This window comes from Canis lupus, chromosome 12 (genome assembly GCF_011100685.1).
Source record: "Canis lupus familiaris isolate Mischka breed German Shepherd chromosome 12, alternate assembly UU_Cfam_GSD_1.0, whole genome shotgun sequence".
Taxonomy (NCBI): domain Eukaryota; kingdom Metazoa; phylum Chordata; class Mammalia; order Carnivora; family Canidae; genus Canis; species Canis lupus.
This window is the reverse complement of record NC_049233.1, coordinates 40,140,324-40,163,409: the sequence shown is the minus strand read 5'-3', so window position 1 is coordinate 40,163,409 and position 23,086 is coordinate 40,140,324. Positions and strand designations below refer to the sequence as shown.

The 23,086-nt window shown below is 33.6% G+C and overlaps 1 protein-coding gene across 5 annotated transcripts in view; it reads left to right on the top strand.

Moving 5' to 3' along the window:
* The window catches only part of PHIP (pleckstrin homology domain interacting protein), a 131,893-nt gene that overhangs the window by 71,086 nt on the left and 37,721 nt on the right, over nucleotides 1-23,086 (top strand). For all 5 annotated transcript variants that reach the window (XM_038554573.1, XM_038554572.1, XM_038554575.1 and 2 more), the window contains 6 exons: nucleotides 3,364-3,501; nucleotides 4,179-4,362; nucleotides 9,123-9,240; nucleotides 15,158-15,298; nucleotides 17,737-17,813; nucleotides 20,274-20,505. In XM_038554573.1, the coding sequence (XP_038410501.1) occupies nucleotides 3,364-3,501; nucleotides 4,179-4,362; nucleotides 9,123-9,240; nucleotides 15,158-15,298; nucleotides 17,737-17,813; nucleotides 20,274-20,505 (890 nt within the window). The remainder of the gene's footprint in view (nucleotides 1-3,363; nucleotides 3,502-4,178; nucleotides 4,363-9,122; nucleotides 9,241-15,157; nucleotides 15,299-17,736; nucleotides 17,814-20,273; nucleotides 20,506-23,086) is intronic.

Sequence of the window (23,086 nt, the reverse complement as noted above, 5' to 3'; positions counted from 1 at the left end):
GTGTTGAGAGCTTTTTTAGTGAAATAATGGAGGGCAAAAGTCAAATTAGTTGAAGAATTGAAAGGGAGTTGAAAGACTAGAAAAATTTATGAGAGGGGCCTGGGTGGCTCAGTCCATTAAGCGTCCCAACTCTTGGTATCAGGTCAGGTCATGATCTACAGTCATGGGATTGAGCCCTGAGTCAGACTCCACCCTCATTGTGGAGTCTGCTTCAGATTCTTTCTCACTCTCTCTCTGCCCAAACCACTCGTGCTCTCATTTTTTCTGTCAAATAAATTTTTTTTAAAGAGAAAAATTTATGAAAATATTTTAAGTTCTGAACTCCAGCATAATGAACAGAACTTCTAAGTAGATGGAAAGGATACATATGGGATGTAATATATAATGAATAACTTTTAAATAATGAATTTAGATTCCGTAAGTTGTGCAGAAAAACCATCTCACTGTATTACAGAGAGCCCATCTCTTATTTTCCTTTAAGGATTGGGCATGAAATTGCAATGAAGATGAACATATTGGATAGGAGGGGCTGCTCCTGACAGTGGCCATGCCCATTCAGGATGGAGGGTTAGGAGAAGCATTGGAAGAATAGTTGCTGCTGCTACTTGTGGAGAGTAATACAATCTAATAGACCTGAATGTCTGGAGTATGTGAAATTAAAATGTCTCATACTACATGGACATAGCATGAACTCAAAGACTCTAAGAACAAGTGATACTATTCAAGAACTCTAGGCAGGTATTCAGACTAGAGAAGTCTCAATTATTTAGAGAAGTCTTGATTATAGGACTAAAATTAAGATAAATGTCTTTAGTCTCTGAGGGGAACTGGGAAGTATCAGATCTTGCCCAGGTCTCGAAAATAGGTACCTACGTTGAAATTTCGGGCACAAGGAAATGAGGAAAGGACTCATTAAAAATATCAGTGCTACTTAATTTTCATAGTTATTACATTTTTCCTCCATTTAACTTTTTGTATAGGACTTTCAGAAATAATACCTCGTATGATAATCCTTATTCTAAAAGTTGAGAAAATGAAAATTTAATATAAGTCTGTTCTAGTTAAAGTGCACAGAACCACAGGGAATCAAATGCAGCTCTGACTCTTAGTCCATTGTTCTTTCTTCCGTATCTGATCTTGAAAAGGAATTAGACACCATCTATTAGTACAGGACCATAAGAGAACCTATAGCAATGATAATGGCTTCAAGGTAAAGTCATACAGTTTTTAAGTATTTTAGGTCAGAGAATTCAAGGTAAACATCAATTTCTTTCATTATTTTTGATTTAACCAAGCAAAATATAAGACAGAAGAAAGATACTTTTTAAAAAATCTTCAGCATCATTTGTAACTATTTTTCTATTTGTAAATCTAGATCTATGGTAAAATTTATTTTGGGAAATCCCTTAGAATTAAGTAAAAATAGATGATGCGTATTGTAATGCTTGAACTCAGTTTTATTATATTTACACTGTTACATTTATATTTGAATGCTTCATCAGTTGTAACTTGAGCAATATCAGATTAGTCACTGATGTATAAACATGAGCTGTTTCCTCAGCATCCTAACAGGAAGGAAGCAGTCACAGGCATCTTAACTTTTACCTCTACTTTTACCACTCTCTAGCTTTGTGACCTTGGACAAGTTATTTTTATCTTATTGAATTTTAGTCTTCTCTTATAAAATGAAATAACATTATGTGCTTAGTACCTGTAATTTTCCCTTAGATCTTCCTTACTAATTCTTCGTTTCAGAATCTCCTTTGTATCTTTTCTTAGCCCACTCTAAATGTCTGATATCATCACATCATTTCTTATATACCCACACACCTGATATTAACTGCTCCCTTCTATCATGGCAGTGCTTTCATATATTTTATAACACTTACATGGTTTTTTTATTCATTCAGCAGAATTGAAAATTTTTATATGCCTAGCATTATGCTAGACTTAGAATACTAAATAAGGCAATCATGCTTTTGTGGAACTAACTAGTGGGCTTCCTTTTTATTTTGGCCTGAGTACTAATATGTATATATTGTTTGAGAAAATGAAGGAAGATAGCACTAATTCAGGGGTAGTCTGGAAAGATTTCACAGAGGAAATATAGGGATGCCATTTTAGTTGATGCTTGACGGATAAGTTGGTGTTTATCATGTTTATACTTGAATTGTGAGTATTGTGGTTAAAAGCTCCAAAGCATGAAAGTTTTCATCCAGTTAGGAGAGCAGAAGAGTCAGGTAGTCCCATATGACTGATACAGGTGAAAGTTAATGCTGGAAAATTAGGGTGAGTTAAAACACACCAAGTTCCTCCCTACCTCAGAGTCTTTGTTCCAACTCTTGCATTCTATCTGAAGTGTCTTTTTTCTTGCTCTTCACTAATTCTTCTTTTTCTTCAAGTCTTAGCTCAAATTCTATCTTCTCAAAGACAGCTTCTTTGACTTTTTCTGTCTCACTGTAAGTGTTCCTATCTCTATTCTCCATTTTCTCCAACATCATCTTTCTTTTAAAAAATGATTTTATTTATTTATTTGAAAGAGATTGAGCAAGAGAGAGAGAGAGAGAGAGAATGTGTGTGAGCTCCAGCATGAGTGGGGGAGGAGCAGAGGGGGAGAAGCAGACTCCCCGCTGAGCAGGGCACCCAACATGGGGCTCGGTCCTAGGACCCTGAGATCATGATGCAAGCTGAAGGCAGATGCTTAACTGACTGAGCCACCCAGGCAACCCTCTGTCATCATCTTTTAACATTTTTCAGTTTGCATTTATATAAGGGTTTATTGTTTAATTCTCCCATTAGAATGTTAGCTGCATGAAGTCAAGGACCTTATTGTCCTGTACACCACTGCAACTTTACTCCATAGTTCCTAACATGTAATAGACCATCAAGAATTTGCTTAATAAATGAAATAGTAAAGGTTTGGTTTCATTTTGTTTTTTGAGAAAGTTGGTTATCAGATTTGCCTTTTTTGCCAAAGAAACTGATCTAAGATGAAATTCCACTTTTGTCATTTATTAGATACGTGACTTTGAGTAGTTATTTTGGTTTTCTTATTGTAAGTGGAATTAATACTACATATCTAACTGCATTATTGTGGGGATAATATGAGTGCCTGAACCATAAGTACTTGGTAAATCTTAATCCTTGTCATTGTTGTTTGTAATAAGGTTAACATATTCCTGGTTGTGTGTGTATGTATGTATATTTTACTGCTATCATTTCAAAGTTTATCATTTTAGATCTTTTTAGGTCTTTTACTCAAGTAAAATTTATATTAAATTTGAACTCAAAGTGAGTTTAATTAGTAAAATGGTTTGACTAGTGGGCTAAAATATTCTTAGCATTTTGTGTGGTATTATATAGGACTGAACCAAGTTTTAAGTCAGCAAGCAAACCAGGATATTAGCCCACTGGATAGCATGATTCAAAGGCTACAACAGGAGCAAGACCTGAGACGTTCTAGTGAAGCAGGTATCAGTAATACCAGCCGTTTAAGTAGAGGTAAGCATTGATTGCCTCAAGTGAAATATTTTTAAAATTGTAATAGTTTAATCCCCCATTGGTAAAGAAGTGATTAAACAAAGTATGGCACATCCATAAAATGAAATATTAGGCTGCCAGAGTGACATCTTTTAAAAAATACGTAATGCCTAAGAAAATGTTCGTAATATAAGGTTTCGAACTGTAGACAATGAATCTTTAAATATGTATATCCTTTCAGATTCCTATAGTAAACATGTAGAATCTAGAAAAACTTTGAAAATAAATTTATTCAATAATGTATGGAATATACACCACATTCTCCTGTATCTCACTGCTCTTATTGTCACATATTATTTTCAGAGAAAAGTTAAAGCAAATTTATGAACCACAGACATTCTTGGGTTTGTCTGTTTTTGCTTCTTATATCGTTTTCCCAAAATAAAAACCGTTTTTTAAGAAATTAATGATTTTTTTAAGAATTATTTTACATGAAAAAAATGTTACTCATTAGTTTAGCTAATTAACTGAATAGCCATGTTTTTTCATTACATTTTTGCCTGTGGTTTGGTTCCTAATTTGGTAATTTAATTAATTTGCCATAATGAGACATTTCATGTGAAAGATAATGTAGATTTTATTTTCTTTTATAAACTAATGTTTTTAAATAGAACTTACTATATTAATTTTTCATTTAGGCTCTGTAAGTTCTACCTCAGAGGTTCATTCACCACCAAACGTAGGACTAAGACGTAGTGGGCAAATTGAAGGTGTACGGCAAATGCACAGCAACGCACCAAGAAGTGAAATAGCCACAGAACGAGATCTGGTAGCTTGGAGTCGAAGGGTGGTGGTACCTGAGCTATCAACTGGTATAGCCAGGTAAGGGGAGTTGTTAAATTTTATGTACCACTGTTGTTTATGTTCATTATTTTGAATTATAACCTTCAAAGTACCGTTTTAGGTTTGTAATTTATTTTAAATTTATCTGAAGAGCTAGTATTTTAAACTAGTCATGGCTGGAAGAAAATTAAGTTTCAGTTAAGTCCTGTTCTAGAATGTTTCATGTAAAAGATATGGATGGGAGGGGATGTATAAAGGTGAGTAGCATATTTAAAACTTAGTTTATCTTGTTTAACTGTGTCTTAAAACACATTTCATGAATTTTTTAATAATTTTTTATAGATCTTACCATGTCATATTCAGATACATCATAGTGAAAATATGTGATATTATTTATTGGTAACACATTATAGAAACATTTTTTATATACTGAAATAATTCTTTAATGATATTTGAATGTACACATTTATAAATTAAATATTGATTTGATATTAATTCTATTCTCAAGGTCCATGTTGTGAAGGAACTTTTATATTCATAACTTAGTAATGCAGTATTCATGAATGTGGTCCATGTGAACCCAACTAATAACTATGGTTGACCCTTGAACAACATGGGAATAGGGATGCTGACCCTCTGCACAATTAAAAATTTGCATATAACTTTTGCCTACCCAAAAACTCAACTGCTAGTAGTCTCATATTGACTGGAAGCCTGATAACAAACAGCAAACACATATTTTGTATTTTATATGTATTTATATGTATTCTTCCAATAAAGTAAGTTTGAGAAAAAAATGTTACTAAGAAAATCGGAAGGAGAAAATACATTTATGCTACTATAGTGTAAAAAATCCGCATGTAAGTGGACCCACATAGTTTTAAACTGTTCAAGGGTCAACTGTACAGAATATAATACTATACTATAATAAAGACATGAAGATCAAAATGTAAATTTGATTTTAGGATTTTCTGGTTCTTAAGCTCAAAAGATAGTAATTATATAATTTTAAAAACACTTTTAACCTGAATGTTTATATAGGTTATGCTATTTGATTGGACAGTACTTAAGATTTGTGTTAGGATTTAGGAACTATACAAATAAAGTATAAGTTTGAACAATAACTTTAGCTGATAACAAGTATACCCAGATGTCCTTAATAAAAAATTAACTGGGGATCCCTGGGTGGCTCAGCGTTTTAGCGCCTGCTTCTCTCTCTGCCTGTGTCTCTGCCTCTCCCTCTCTCTCTGTGTCTCTCCTGAATAAATAAATAAAATCTTTAAAAAATAAAATAAAATAAAAAATTAACTCCCATAATATATTTTTAGTTGGATTTTTGTCCACATTTTAATTCTAATGTTATGGTTTGAAGAGGGTGTGGTAAGTAACACCCTTCTTAACAATGGTTCCAAAGTAACTGAAAATACAAAAGAATGAGATATGAAATCAGAATGGCACTTTATGTTATTGATACAACTGTGAAGGATGTGGCTTTTATCTGCATGAAAGTGTGTTCCTAGTCCTGAATCCCAAACACAGGTAGCCACTGGGTCACAGTATTTCTCCCCACGTGAGGCAGTGGGGCTTGGGTCTTAAAAATGCAGAACAGAATGTAAACATTGCAAATGAGGGCATAGGACTAGGCCACCATACTAAACTAGTTTTTCCTTCCAGAGCACACTAATTAGTTCACTTCTTCCTCCTGGAGAGAATGAGTAAAGAGTTTAAAAGAGGCCAGGAGTGGGTTGCTAGTTGATGGTGAAGGTCCCCGCCCCCCATATGTGGAAGGAAACAGAAGGGGGGAGGGGAGATGTTTCTCTCCATATGTTCTTTACTTTTTATCCCTTTTTCATTGAGCTTGACCATTGAGCCAGTGGTCAAGTAGGGCTATGACCATAACTTCAAAGGATATTTGACCTTCCTGAAGCTTTGCCCCAAATACTTGGTACTCTTACTTTGAGAATCTTCCTGGGGGGATGCCTGGGTGGCACAGCGGTTGAGCTTCTGCCTTCGACTCACGGCATGATCCCAGTCCGGGGATTGAGTCCCATGTTGGGCTCCCTGCAAGAAACCTGCTTCTCCCTCTGCCTGTGTGTCTCTGCCTCTCTCTCTCTCTGTGTGTGTCTCTCATGAATAAATGAATAAAATCTTTAAAAAAAAAAGAAAAGAAAAAAAAAAAGAATCTTCCTGGGTTATGTCCCCCTCATTGACCTTTTACAGTTTGCCCCTTGAAGGCTCTTAAGTGGGTCAGACCTATCATTACATTAATTAAAATTAAGTCCATTCACATCAGTTAGATTCCAATGAAAGACTATTATCTGTAATATGTAAAGAACTCCTGGAGGGTATTATGCTGAGTGAAGTAAGTCAGTCGGAGAAGGACAAACATTATATGTTCTCATTCATGTGGGGAATATAAATAATAGTGAAAGGGAATATAAGGGAAGGGAGAAAAAATGTGTGGGAAATATCAGAAAGGGAGACAGAATGTAAAGACTGCTAACTCTGGGAAACGAACTAGGGGTGGTAGAAGGGGAGGAGGGCGGGGGGTGGGAGTGAATGGGTGATGGGCACTGGGGGTTATTCTGTATGTTGGTAAATTGAACACTAATAAAAAATAAATTAAAAAAAATAAAGTAAATAAAATAAAAAAAATAAAAATATATATATAAAGAACTCTTAGAACTCAACAGTAAATAAAACAATCCAGTCAGATAATGGGCAAAAGACTTGAACAGACATGTCTTCAAAGAAGATATGCAGATGGGAAATAAGTACATGAAAAGATACTTAACATCATTACTGTTATTGAAATACAAATTAAAATCAGAAGGAAATAATCTCTATATATCTATAAGAATGGCCAAAATACAGTAACATCACCCATTGCTTAGGAGGGTGTGGAGAAACTGTATCACTCATGCATGGTGGAAATAAAATATTGTGGCAACTCTAGAAAACAGTTTTTTCACTTTTTTAAAAACTTAAATGTGGGACTACTATAATATCCAGTGATTGCACTCGGGCATTTATCCCAAAGAAATAACTTATGTTCACAGAAAAATCTGTACATAAGTGTATAGCAGCTTTATTTGTAATAGCCAATACCTAGAAACAACCAAGATGTCCTTTATGAGTGCATGGTTAAACAGATTAGCTATATCCACACTGTGGAGTGCTACTCTGCAATAAAAGGGAATAACCTATTGATACAACAGGTTGAATGAATCTCGAGGAAATTATGCTGAATGAAAAAAAGGTTTACATACTTTATGGACTGTTCTTAAAATACCTATAGAGGTAGAGAACAGATTAGTGATTGCTAAACCTTGGGGAGAGGAGAAGTTGAGGGGGAAGAAAGAAAGGTGAGAATATCATTATGAAAAGTACACACAAGGGATCTTTGTGGTGATGGAAATATTCTATATCTTAACTGGGGTAATGGATATACAAACGTGCACATTGATGAGTGTGAATAGAACTAAATACACAAACTACACAAACACAGTAGAAGTAAAACTAGGGAATCTGAATAGTATTGGTGGGTTGTATCAATGTTAACATCTGGGTTGTGGTATTTTATTATAGTTTTGCAATGCTACTATTGGGGAAAACTGAGTAAAGGGCAAGGAATTTCTGTTATTTCTTTCTTTTTTTTTTTTAATTTTTTTATTTATTTATGATAGTCACGAGAAAGAGAGGCAGAGACATAGGCAGAGGGAGAAGCAGGCTCCATGCACCGGGAGCCCGATGTGGGATTCGATCCCAGGTCTCCAGGATCGCGCCCTGGGCCAAAGGCAGGCGCCAAACCGCTGCGCCACCGAGAGATCCCGAATTTCTGTTATTTCTTAAAATTGTTGTGAGTCTATAGTTATTCCAATAAAAAGTTTAATTAAAAAAGAATAAGAAATTAAGATGAAACAAAAAATTAAATCAAGGCCATTTTTTTATGGATTTAAATGACTCGTTTTATTTTCCATTCAGAATTATTACCAGCTGTGTTAAAGATTCTGCAATTAAGTGAAATGACATTAATGTACTCTAGTAATAAAATACCGACATTGTAGAGTTCTTCCAAGTTTGAATATTAACTCCCTTCCAACTGAAATCTTCAGGGAAAAATTAAAGTTCAAAGATTAAATACCCCTGCAGGTCAAAAACTTTAAAGTTATAAGAAATTAAAGTAAAAAAAATTCTCTTGCCCTTGTAAGTTCAGGTTCCATGAAATTAAAGTTCACAATTAATGTTCCTCAACTTTTTCTGTTGCTCACTTTCAGCTCAGTGCCTGGAATGAGTTGAAGTTTTTTCTGTAGCTGAGGCCAGATCTGCTTTTCGTTGGAAAGAATATAGTTCTTTCAGGGCGTTAGGGAGTTATATTAGTTCAACCTCAAGGTGTTCTTGTGCCTCTTTTTTTAAGATTCCAGCTATCAGTATGGCATGAGAGATTGGCCCTATACTGACATAATTTTAAAAAAATAAATCCAATTTCTAACCCTTGGAGCAGTTATCTTAGGAATAACCATGTTCCCAGAACTAAATACTTTATTTGCCAGAGACCATAAACAGAAGCAGTAGTATCAAGTTCAGGTAGACAGACAGTCTTTCTGGTATTCCAGTCATTTAATGCCACATGTTGAGCTCATGATCTACTCATTTAAACTCCGAAATCTTTATCACATGCTCTGTGTGAAAAGAAAACATCACGAGTAGCATTCCCTTTCTGATACTGAATGTGCCTTTCAGAGTGAAATCAGTTGTAAAAATTCTAGATTAACGTGTGGCTTTTAATTCTCTTTCAGTAGGCAAGAAGAATGGAGAACTGCAAAGGGAGAAGAAGAAATAAAAACTTACAGATCAGAAGAGAAAAGAAAACACCTCACTGTTCCAAAAGAAAATAAAATACCCACTGTGGCAAAGGTAAATAGTAATTACTTTTATGCTTCATAAGTATAGTGATTGCTTTAAGGCTCCTTTGTAATTAAAAATGTTAACATTGTAAAAAGAATAATGGAATAAAGTTAATATAGTCAATTCTTAATTATCTCTTTAGATTATCTGTTACCACTTTAAATTTTTTTATTTTACTGCCTTCTAGTATACCTTTTCCCCAAATGCCGATTGTTATGTGCCTATTAAATGTAATAAGTTAGATCATAAGCCAAAGCAAGTTTTTTTTTTTTTTTTTTTTTTTTTTAGCTCTGCCATTGGTTGCACGTATTCTAAAAACAGTTTTTTGGTTTTGTTTTTTGGTTTTCTATTTTATACCTGTTACCATAGGTAAGTCAGCTCTGTATCTATAAATAATCTCATTTCCTCTACGAAAAAAAGCAAGCTGTTCCTATTTGCCTTGTTGGCTTCTCTGTTATCCTACTGTGGAAAAACTTTTGTATCCAGTGGATTTCAGTTGGTATATGTCCTAATCTGGGAAAGAGGAGTGTTTATTTCCTTGACTGTCAAGGAATCATTATTATTCATTCTTCCATGCCTTTTCTTTTTTAAACCACCGTAGTTTGAAAGCTTCAGAATCAAGCTAGACTTACAGAACACCTTTTCATTTATAAGTCCCCATCTAAGCAATGATCTAAACAAAAAGTAACTGGTTTCTTGTCTCTGCTTTGTTCTCTTTTTTCTGTATGGGTTCCGTAACCTGAATATTAGTGTCCTTTTCTAGAACTTTTTTTTTTATTTTGTGACTCTTGTTTTTAAAGGACTCGAGTATTATTTTATATTTTCCTTTATTAACGGTATCCTACCCCGGGATCAGTAGGGCCCCACAAAACTTCCTATTAATATAATTTGAGGTAATCTCTCACTTTCTGGGGTTTTCTTTGTTGTAGTTGGTTGGTGGTTTTTTTTTTTTTTATGGTGGCTAAGAAGCATAACCTTTTCTGGATCCTTTGCTTAGAATCCAAGGATATGGGGATATAAACTCTTGTAATGATGGTGAGAGTTTGTATTGCTTCCACTGTTTTTTGGATGGAGTATAGTGATATCTATTAAAATTAAAAGAATATGCTTGCTTTTAATCCTATATTAGTACTTTTCTCCAGAGTATTTTTTTATAGAAAAGTACTGATGTGAATGTCTGTACATATGTTTGTCTGTATACTAGATATTTATAGTTTGCAACAATTAGAATAACTTTAGAGTCCATTGGTAGAAGAGGGGTAGGCTGGGTAGGCTGTCGTATCTGTATACTCATGGAATATTATACAACTATTTAACAAAATGAGATAGAACTCCACTGCCTTAGAGAAATGTTCATGATGTATTTTTAAGTGAAAAAAACAAGTAGAACAGTAATGTTTATGACCTCATTTTTTGTTTTTCAAATTTTATGAAGATAAAGGTTTGAAAACAAACATGAAGGTGTACAAATTATGAAACGGGCATTTTTTTCATCTCCGTTGCAGTGTTTTTTTTTCTTCTAATAATAACAGATACTATGCAGGTGGGAAGTATAAAGTAATACAAAAACTGTTTAGGAAACTTAAAATAATAGTAGTAATATGATTATTAGCAGTAGGTTTGGTCCCAAAATTACAGTGACTTAAAAAAATGTATGTAATGCATATAATATTGATCTCTGATGTAAAAGCCTCAGTCAGTTGGTCCAGGCCTAGTATGATGACCTTGTTGTTGAGAACTGAAGCTCTTTCATTTTTCTGATTCTCTTATGTGTGAATTGGAACTCATGCCTCAAGATGTCAGCTTTCTCATTGAAGGCTGAAGGATGGAGGATCAAATAAATAAGGAAAGTGCAAAGGGTATATACACTGTCTTGAGGAATGTTCTGTGAAGTTGCTCTGCAACATTTTGCCAGATATGCCATTGGCCAGATTTTTAGTCACATGAAATCCTTACAAAGAACATTTTTCTTGTGCAGAAAGAGGAGAACAGATGTTGGTGACAACCAGCTTTCCCTTCCACTGTGTTGTTTATGAAGGCATCAAAAACATTAATGTTTTTTGACTTGGAATTTATCCTAAAGAAATATAAAATTGAGGGAAAATCTTTACAAAATGGGACAGATAGCAATTTTTAATTAAATGAATTTGAGTTTTAGGTAAATATATTTATTTTAAATGAAAGAAGCAGAGTATATTACATTCTTCACATATTACTCAAAATTTATGATTATAGTTGAGCAGTATTTCCTCTTACACTGTTACGTATTTCCCAAAATTAGAAAACCTTCCAGTAATCCTTTTAGAGAAAATCTAGGTGGAGTGAATTTTATGTCCTTGTATGTGAAGATGTGTTTTATTTCACTTGGCTATTACTAGTAGCTGTTTTAGACAGGAGTAAGGCTGAAGGGGGAAAGCAGGGTTCTAGTACAAGACTAATTTCAGAAAAGGAACTGGAGAGTGGAGGTGGATGGAGGAACAGGGAATGGTTGAACTCAGATTGCAGTATTATATAGGTCCTAAAGTGCACATCCAGAATCTTTTTTAGAAATACAAAGCAAGACCTAGATTTTTGCTTTTTTTCCCCTACTCCTCAGTGCAATATTAGCACCTTAACACACTTGTGAAGACAGACCATGATGGGAGGAACAAAACCACATTGTAGATGGACTTACATGACTAACACAGGGAAACTAATGGTATGCATAGTACATATATTTGAAATAGCATATTTTTAGAGCTAGGAGGGGATATTGGAACATGTAAGAAAAAGCAGTTCTGGAGATACTAGATATTAGATAGATTGGGATAAAACATTGTTATTGAAATAGAGAACTCATTGGATGACTTGACTAGAAGAATGAAAGACACTGAAAAATGAATTAGTAAGCTGGAATGCCAAGTGGAAGTACTCTCCCAGAGTTCTTTCTTCCCAAGGGAAGAAATGGGGGATCCCTGGGTGGCTCAGCGGTTTAGCGCCTGCCTTTGGCCCAGGGCATGGTCCTGGGGTCCTGGGATTGAGTCCCACATTGGGCTCCCTGCATGGAGCCTGCTTCTCCCTCTGCCTATGTCTCTGCCTCTCTCTCTCTCTCTTTCTCTCTCTCTCTCTCTCTTTCTCTCTGTGTGTGTCTCATGAATCTTAAAATCTTTAAAAAAAAAAAAGGGAAGAAATGATGGAAAGGATAAGAGAAGTGTAAAAAGCAATCATAAATTTATATATTATGTATGAGGATATATGTAGAGAGAGCACACAGATTAGAAGTAGTAGTATATGCAGTATTTAATGAATATTTGAAGAAGAGAAAATACAGAGGAAGGAAAGAGTTGAAAAAATAATCAGAATTTTCCCAAAATCAACCTCTGGCTGTTATGCCAAAGAGGATATATAAGAAAAGGCATGGTGTGTCAAATAGGATAAATAAGGAAAAAATAATCTAGAATTTAAAAATTTTAAAACCTCAACTAAGCACATTATAGTAAGAAACATTTGAAAAAATTTAAAACAACATTCTAAAAGTTTCTGGACAGAAAAAGAGAGTCACTGCAAATGAGCATAAACTTGACTAACTTTATACTTATTTGCTGTTAACAAAATGAATTCTGTTGAGCACCCCACAACCAAAAGGAGAAATACGAGGAAATCTTTAAGGATCAGCACCTATATTAAGAAAATTGACTATATTTCCACACAGTAGCATTTGTGTCTATTTCTGGTTGGAATGGTACGTGCTAGAAGCAAATGCTAACGTGCATTGGTTCAAGGGATGGAGAGTTACCTGTAAAGATGACAGTGCCAATGGAACCGTGCTGCTTGAGTTGTGAACAGTTTTGACATCTTGCCACCAACTCCTCCAACTGACAGATGTTTGTGCTTGCCCCTCCATGATGTTCACAAAATTGGGTGATATTGGTGGTGTTGCTGTGGGCCAAGTGGAGGCTGGTATGTTCAAACCTGGCGTGGTGGTCACCTTTGCTCCAGTCACCATTAAAATTGTAGTAAAGTTGGTTGAAATGCGTGCACTATGAAGCTTTGAGTGAAGCTCTTCCTGGGACTAATGTGGACTTTTGTGTCAAGAACTGTTTATAAAAGATGCTTGCCATGGCATTATGGCTGTGACAGCAAAAATAACCCACCAATGGAAGCAGTTGGCTTCGCAGCTCAGGTTATTATCTTGAGTCATCCAGGCCAAATCAGTGCTGGGTATACACCTGTGCTGAATTGTCACACAGCTTCACATTGCTTACAAGTATGCTGAGCCAGAGGAGAAGATTGATTGCTGTTTTGGGAGTAAGCTGAAAGTCCTGAATTCTTGAAATTTGTTGATGCTGCCATAGTTGATATAGTTCCTGGCAGGCACATGTGTTTTGAGAGCTTCTGTGACTGTCCTCCTCAGGGTCATTTGGCTCTTCATGACATAAGACAGTTACTATGGGTATAAAAAGAGCAGTGGACAGGAAGGCTACAGAACCTGGCAAGGTTACCAAGTCTGCTCAGAAAGCTAAATGAATATTATCTATACCTCCACCCTGTTTTAATCAGTGGTAGAAGTGCCATTTAAGTTTAATATTAAGAAAATGTTTAATGTTAATAATGCATTTTAAAACCTTAAAGGAAAGAATCTTTTGTGTACCATTTGGTTTGTGTGAGTGTGCAGCAATTTTAAGGTAAATAGTTCTTAAATCAGTACTTTTTAGTGGCCTGGGTGGCACAATCAGTTCAGTGTCTTACTCTTGCTTTTGGCTCATCGTGATCTCAGGGTTGTGAGATCTTTTTTTTTGTAAAAAAGCAATTTGGGGTTCTTTTTTTTTTTAATTTATTTATGAGAGAGACACAAACACACACAGAGAGAGAGAGAGGCAGAAACACAGACACAGAGAGAAGCAGGCTCCATGCAGGGAGCTCGATGTGGGTCTTGATCCTGGGACTCCAGGATCACAACCGGGGCCAAAGTCAGGCGCTAAACCGCTGAGCCACCCAGGGATCCCCTGGGGTTGTGAGTTCTAACCCTGAGTTCGGCTCTTTGCTGAGTGTAGTCTGCTTGAGATTCTCTCTTCCTCCTCCTCCCACTCGTGCTCTCTCTCTAAAATAAATAAGTCTTTAAAATAATAAGTAAATCAGTCAGTCAATCAGTACTTTTTAATGGAAACAACTTGGCCAGAAATCTGTCACAGAATTTTGAGACCCATTGAAACAAAGTTTAATGAGAAGAAAAAAAAGTGAGGATATAGTTAAAGGTACAAAGTTATTTTCTGTTACTTTAAAGATTTTCTTATTGAATGATGTGTATTTATGATATATTGTATATATAAATCTGATAAGTCTTTTTTGGAAGTAGGTTTTTTTTTTTTTTAATATATACACACACAGTTTTTTTTTTTTTTTTCAGGTGTGAATTCTTCAGTTCATTGAGTTTTTTCATCTCTGTCACCATGTTTGACTTTATTAACTTTTTTGGTTATGTTATTGTTAGTTATGTTCTCATCTACTACATTGATTCTGCAGCAGAAGAGAGAGAGCCATCCACCTGGTGTCCTTGCCCATAGTGGCAGAGTAGTTTTGTGATCATCATTTTGATTTCTGTTTTGCCTCTGCCTGTTAAGATATGCCTCATAACACATGGTCCTCTGTATCTGTTCTCTAGGTTTAGGTGGGTACAGGAGAATTAGAATTACAAACCCTTTAGTCTGTATCACCTAATCAGAAAAAATAAAATTTATAACTTATTAAACCAAGTGAATTTCAGATATCACAAACTTGTGATTTAACTTAAGGCAGTGTTAAAATATTTGAATTGGTACTGTAGTCTACTTATGTGACTATCTTAAATATGACTGGATTTTTTTATAATTAAAAAATATACAACTTCTGAACACAAAAAGCATGCTCTTTAATCCTACTTTAAATAAATTTAATTTACTTTTTCCAGAATCATGCTCATGAGCATTTCTTGGATCTTGGAGAATCCAAGCGGCAGCAGGCAAATCAACACAATTATCGCACAAGATCTGCTTTGGAGGAGACTCCTAGACCTTCAGAAGAGATAGAAAATGGCACTAGTTCTTCAGATGTAAGATCTCAGCACATACATAAATTTGTTTCCAGTTTAATTTATTTTTTTTAGTGTGACTGTTTGTATTCATTGATTTATTTGTAAATAAATAGATGTAACTCAAAGATAGTGTATTTCTAGGTCTTAAAATGATAGTGATAGTTTCCACCTACTGAAGACATTATGTATGTTCCAGGCATGGCATACATTTTCATAATCTGATATTCACAAAATAAATGCATATAAATGATTCCTATTTTATGTATGAGGTTCAAAGATGTTTAGATTATCTGTGTACCTAACTATTAAATGATAGAGCAGGAGTTAAACCCACCTTCCTTTTACTCTAAAGCCAAGCTTTCAAAATAGTACCACGAAGCTCTAGTCTGTAACTATTTTTACTAACAGACATTTATTTGATAATTTTGCTTCAGTTTTGATCTAACAGTTTATGACCTTTTTGATTTATTTTAAATTTTCCTTATATGTAATTCTTTCCATATATATCCTGTTCCTACTAAATTATAAATTCTTTCAACAATGGCAATCAATTTGCCAATCACAACTTAATTTTATTAAGTACTTAACAACATCTCCCTGTCCCTCCCTGCTTTCCTGATCACCTTCTCCCCGAGTTAGGTCAAGGATTCTATGATCTTGTTGACTACTATATGTTTATGAAGCAATGTTAGACATATATGGAAATTCTCCGAGTGAATTTTCTGTAGGCATGGCAATAAAACTGAAACTAAGAGTATGTTAACTTCAGTTGAAAAGTTTAATCCCCAGTGGCTTTAGGTCCTAGGATGGCTGGGTCAAAATGATATGTCCAATCTGGTAAAAGACCAAATAGCCTAATAATATAAATTTGGTACATGACAGTTTAGATATACACATAAAATGTATGTGAACTATTTACCTCTATAAAATGTTTGTTTTTGAAAGATTTAATATGTTTCTTTAATAATATGTTTCTATAAAATAGATATGATTTAGCTTATTAGAACCTTATGTAGTTCCAGGTACATTTATTAAAAAGTTAACTAAATCCTTCATTTGTCTTCAAAACTAATTTGCTTATATTTTAACATCCTTTTAGAACAATTGAATAAATTTCTAGAGGAGTACATTGAGAACAGAATATCATTTTGGGCACATTATATTAATTAATGGAAAGAATCCTGGGTTTTTTCAAATAGTTTATACTTCTGTATAGTACCTCTTAATTTTATACTAAGAATATAGAAGTACACTTCTTTTCTCTCCCTTTAAAGAAGTAATATACAGTAAAGACGGGAATAATCAAGTCACTTTTTAAAATTTTTTTTCCTATTGAGCAGAGATTAAATTTGCTGAATAAAATTTACTACTGGGTTCTGATCTTTCTGTATTTGCTTAGTTCTCAGAACTTTGTGAAATAGCTGTGTGTAATACACATTCTTCATTATTAAAACATTGAAAAGAGAAAACTTTGCTCAAAAGATATGCTGTTTTAATTAATAAAGTAATATATTTCATTGTCATTTTGAAGAATTCTGATTGTGCCCAGCAAGTAATAACATTGAACCATTCTTGTAGAGAGTAGTCTAAGCTTTGGAGTAGCTTAGTTCATTAATTGTGCTGCCCACGGCAAATTTCTTAACTTTTTTAAGCTTTAATTTCTTTTATTTAAGTAACTGCTCCCTATCACCAATAGTGTTTTGTGATGGATATACATGCTTAGAATAGTTTCTGTGTAATATAGTAAAAGCTTAATTTGAGGTCTTGTTTTTATTGGAGTGTAAAATTTTACTTGAGCAAGGGAGAAATGGAATAAGATCTTGTGACCCTGAAAAACAATTTTTATAAATAAAGGAAATGGCTTCACTAGAATATCTTATGTTAAGTCAAGAATATTTAATAAAGAGAAACAGTATTTGGGTAGTTTTTAATCCTCTGCCATTTGGATAAAATAATACCAAAGTTGAAATATTCTTTTTTGTATGTAATAAAGCTACTTTTAATAATGATGATGTCAATAAATAAAATGTAAACTCCTAATTTAAGTTTCTCAAAAATTCTGTAGGAAAACTAAGATTTTAAAAAGACTCAAAAAGTAAAAAATTGATTCCCATTGTTATCTATAGAATATGATAAAATCCAATCTAGAAGATATATTGAGGCATAAAAAACAACAGCAAAGAAAATATGTTAATCATCTGATTGTTCTGAATCCAATATTAATAGGTATTATTTCATTGGATACATTTTTTCACTGGATACGTTTTATGATTTTGATACATTTAATAATTGTATCAAAATATAAGATCTGTTTCATAACTCTTTAAAATTGAGTTTTAATTATTGTAAATATCCTAATATGATTGGTACTATTAGATATCACTGATACTTTCTAATAATCCTAGACTGCTGTTTTGTAAAAATATACAATAAAATATGTATTAAATATTTCTTAGGAAGGTGAGGTTGTTGCTGTCAGTGGTGGAACATCTGAAGAGGAAGAGAGAGCATGGCATAGTGATGGCAGTTCTAGGTAATTGTTTCTATTTCTCCACCTGTAAAATCTTTAGAAAGCTGAAAATTCTTTTTTTATCAGCAACACATTTCAAAATCTCTTTGAGTTTAAAGTTGGTTCTTCTTCAGAGATCTTTTTGTAGTTGTCCAAAATTTAGGAGATTTTCTTTCTGACATGTTTTATCTAGTAAGTAAAAAATGTTGGTTATTGCAACTAGATCTATAAAATGATGCTTTTGACCTTTTCTTCTTAATTGATAATTTATCTTCTGAATACTATTATTTGTAATACTGAATCACAAATTAATTTCATTACTGTTTTGAGAAGTATTCAAGCATTAAATTATAAAAGTAAAGAGATCTTGTAGAATTAACTATTCTATGTAGTATAATTTGTTGAATGGTAATTATTTCTTTCAGCAATAAGAGTAAGCTTTCCTTTTCCTGTTGTTATTCCTATGCCATTTGACTATGTAAGTGAGGATTCCTTTATCTTCTGTATATATACTGGTGATCCACATTGTTACAAGGCAGATGATCTTTGCTGACCTTGTAAAGTCATAGTAGCAAGAAAATACAGCCTTTGGAAATGGTGAATATACTTAGCTCTTTACACTTATGCCCTATCAGCAGTAGCTCTTAAAATTGCCAAAGAAACCCAAGAGATAGAGGTTCTAGGAATTCCTTATATCACTGTTAGAATCAAAGGCTTTCCTGTTCCCAGAACAGTGACTCCCAGTAATGATATGCACATACCCATAGTTGTGTCTAGTAGTTTTCTATATTTGAAACAGGGCAGTAAAGAAAAATCACTTTCTTTTGGCTCAGTAATGGAAGTAGAGTATCTCAAACTATGAGACACATAGAGCATTAGTGGCTTCTGCAGATGGGAGGTAGCTGTAAAGAACATGGGTCCTGTGGTTTGTAGTTAGATCTGTGCTAGCATCAGAAGACTTTCTGTTAGTGGTGAGTGCTCCAGAGAGTAGCAGCTGTGAATATTTAGCAGGTGCCATTTATAGTGACCATGGCTAGAGTTAGTATGAATAAATGCTCATAAGTTGAGGACAGTTTATTCTTGGATAGATGTTTGCTGTGTGGATGCATTCTCATGCATCTAGTATAGTGTCTGACAATATTTTTTAAATTAAGTTCTTAAAGTCATTTTCAAATTAAAATGAAGTCATGAAATCACACTGGACAGCACCTTAATTATTTGATTTTTACCTGTGATGATTATTCTTAGGGAGTATTCGTAGTTACCTACCACGGACATTCAAGACAGGGATAAGACATAATAGTAGTATAATAAAACTCCAGAATAATCTGTCCTTTCAGTGTTAATCTTTAAAGAGGAATAAGGCCATATATCACTAAGTATAGGAGAACTAATTATTGATTTTAACATAGTATAACTTAGATTTTTTCAAGGCATTTCTATTTTTATCTTAAAATTGTACAAAATCAAGTAATATTCTCATGTACTAAAATTAGAACAGAAGGTAACATAACTGGGTTCTTTATTTTGCAACAATGTCAATTCAATAAAACTTAGATCTTTTTTTTTTTTAAACTTAGATCTTTTTGAAGGTAAACTGAAATGTAGACATGGTAGTGATATATAATGAAGCCTGTTTTTTTTTTTTTTTTAAAGAATCATGGCATTCTTTGAAGCATAGGATGTACCTAACGTATATGTAGATACTGAGTAAAATTTGCAAGCAGCCTTCCTACTGGGCTGAAACACTTCTGACAGTCCCCATTTAATATCCAGCTCTGGTTATGGCAGCAGTGCTGTACCATTGGAGTTCCTCTGGTCAGGAGCTCCCACCTCCTCTCAGAAAAGTAATCCCTATGCCTCTTTCTCAATATTGATATGTCTTGTAGTATCTCAGACTATCTTTGTACTGATGCTAGAATTGAAGAAGGTGACCCTCTGCTCCTTATTTTCGTTTGCCCTTAAAATATTTTGAACATATGCAGCACTCAGAAATTAATATTAATATTAAAATCTTAGAAGATGGGATGCCTGGGTGGCTCAGCAGTTGAGTGTCTGCCTTTGGCTCGGGTCGTGATCCCAAGTCCAGAGATCAAGTCCCACAGCGAGCTCCCTGCCTGGAGCCTGCTTCTCCCTCTGCCTATGTCTCTGCTTCTCTCTCTGTTTCTCATGAATAAATAAATAAAATATTTTAAAAAAATAAAATCTTAGAAAACACTTAAGTTCATTGTTTCAATTAAAGCTATAGGCTTATTTATCTTAGAAAACTTTTTTCAGATATTTAAGTAAGTTAAGCCTACATAATTTAAGAAACTGTTTAGAAGATGAGGAGTTGAAAGGGAAATATTTTTAGTTAATTTAGTTAGTATTTTTAGTTAATTTAATATGTATTCTATCATTCTTTATTGTGGTCTTTCTTTACGTTTTTATAAAACAAAGTCTTACCTTGTGTGTATATTTTTTAAATGCATTTTTGCCTTCTAGTGACTACTCTAGTGATTATTCTGACTGGACAGCAGATGCAGGAATTAATCTGCAACCACCAAAGAAAATTCCTAAGCATAAAACCAAGAAAGCAGAAAGCAGTTCAGATGAAGAAGAAGAATCTGAAAAACAGAAGCAAAAACAGATTAAAAAGGAAAGGAAAAAAGTAAATGAAGAAAAAGATGGACAAATATCACCAAAGAAAAAGAAGCCCAAAGAAAGAAAACAAAAGGTGTTTTTAAAAAAAAAAAAAAAAAAATCAGTTGTGTTCTATGAGAACAAAAGCACTCATTTTAGAAGTGCTGTTGATGAATATAAACGTTGTTGAGGTATACCAGCAAGTAGTAGTGAAAAAAACTCAGAAGTTACACAGTAATAAAATATACTATAACAAAACATCTAATTTACTCAAGCTTTAAATGTTTAGCATGTGAGAATATTTACTTATAGAATTACCATATCCTAAATATTGAGCATTTAGGGCACCTGGCTGGCTCAGTCAGTAGGGCATGTGAATCTTGATCTAGGGGTTGTAATTCAAGCCCCACATTGGGTTTAGAGATTACATAAAAATATAAGTATATACATACATAAATACATAAATATTGAGCATTTAATCTTATAATATGAGCAGGTGTTTTTTTTTGTGATCTGGTAGGATTTATTCATTTGTGTATTTAAAAAAACAATGTTATAAAACATCCAGTTTATTCATCTTCTGCCCTTTACTTTTTAACCATCCTTATTAATTACTTTTGCTGAAAATAACCAAAAAGCTTAGAGAGTGCACATCACCTGGAATAAAAATGGCAGAACTTGTCATAGTTGACCAAAATATAAGTATGAATCTAAAGGAGGACACTATTGTTGTTAACAAGCTTTCATTAATTTACAGAGCATGTGAGCCATAATTAGATGGTCCTTAGGTCAATAGTAGTATTGGTTTGATTACTTCATCTTTAGTCTGTGGATAATTTGAGACAGATCAGAGAACGTAAGAAATAAATGTTACGAAAATAAGATCTGTCAGCTTTTATGGAAATGAGATTCTTTTAAAAAATAAGAGCTATTACACTTTTGCTCTGAAGTAAGTGAAATATAAGAGATGTTTTTCTATTCCCCAAGAGACTATAAATGGAAAGTATATTTGGTTAAATAAACATAAGGAAGATTTTTTTTTAATCTCTCATTTTTAGAATTAAACATAAGTTGTCAAATGTAGAATTAAATACTAGGGAATCTAAGAAGGTCTTTATCTCCAGAGAGCTTTGAAAAATTTAAGAATACATCTGTTTTAAGTGTTTATTTTATCTGTTTCACTTGAGCACTTATTTGTTTCAGCTTATAATTATGAATTACTTTAATTTGGACTCCACAGCTACTATTCTTTTATCTCCTTTGCTTTTGTTTCGGAAAGATTTACCAAAGAGAATATCACACATATGCCAACATTTTTCTGTGTTGTCAGTGATGATAAAAGTAGGTTAACCCATTATTTTTTATGGTACATAGATTGGTTAAGAAAACTGACTTAGCCCTATATCTGGCTAACAAACCTTTTTTTTTCCATTAGCTCAAGACAGTTTTGATGAACTTTTAAGGTTTACAGTATTTTAAGTCCCTGTGAGAACATAACTTTGTCCCAAGAGTGCAGTTTACTTCACCTAATTCCTCGATTTGATAATTGCATACAAGCTAACACCTTGCACTTCTTCATGCAATGCCACATTTGGATCCACTGTTACTATTTGGCATATTTTAATTTCACCATTTTGTTAGAAGATTACAGTAGGATCTGTATACCACTAAATTTATGAGGGACAAACTTTAAAGATCATAAAGTGTAAGGATATTATAGACTATTTCCTTTTATTTGGTTTTAGTATCTACAGTTTGGTATTAGTCCACCAATGAATCTAATAGTAGATAGAATTTTTCTTATTCCTTAGTTGTCTTGTTACCCCAAACAAACACAGTATTTCTCTTCTTATGCATAGAAAGTAACTGAGAGATCCTGTTAATTAATATTTACTGCATATATGAAAAGATGAAGATATTTTCCATATGACTAATTATATTCAAATTAATTAAGCACAAGCAGTAAGGCAAATACAAAAAATGCTTACTAAAAAATTGAATTCTCCAGGGTCATTTGGGTGACTCAGTCTGGTTAAGTGTCTGACTCTTGATTTTGGGAAGGTTGTGATCTCAGGGTGGGGAGATTGAGCCTCACGTCCAGGTCTGCAGTGGGGCAGGCATGGACCCTGTTTAAGATATTTCCTCTCCCTCTGCCTCTCCCTGCCTGCTAACTCACACTCTTTCTTAAAAAAAAAAAAAAAAAAAAAAAAAAAAATCTCCAGAGATGCAGTAATCTCAATATCTGATATATGTTCATTATACTGTTAGGAACTCTAGAAACCAGGCCAATAAATTTTTTTGGATGCTAACGTTTATAAACCAATTCAATGGATAAAAAGAAGTATAAGAATAGTTTTTTTTTTTTTTTCAAAACAGTGAGTGAAATATCACATTATCTAATATGTTTAATTACTAGATTAATTTTAAAGATGGGAATTCAGAGATCAAATAAGGACATTTTCTTAGAGTTTCAGGTAAGGCTTCCAGAATGAGCAAAATGTGAGGTAGACCTAGAAGACTTTCCATGAATAGAAATGAATCAATTTCTTGTATCTCCAAAATTTTAAAAAGTTCCAAAATATGAGGCTGAAATTTTGAGGAATATTCAATGCATTTTATCTAAGTACTAAGTGATAGAAATTTACTTTAACCCAAAATTCTAGATTTCCCAAGAA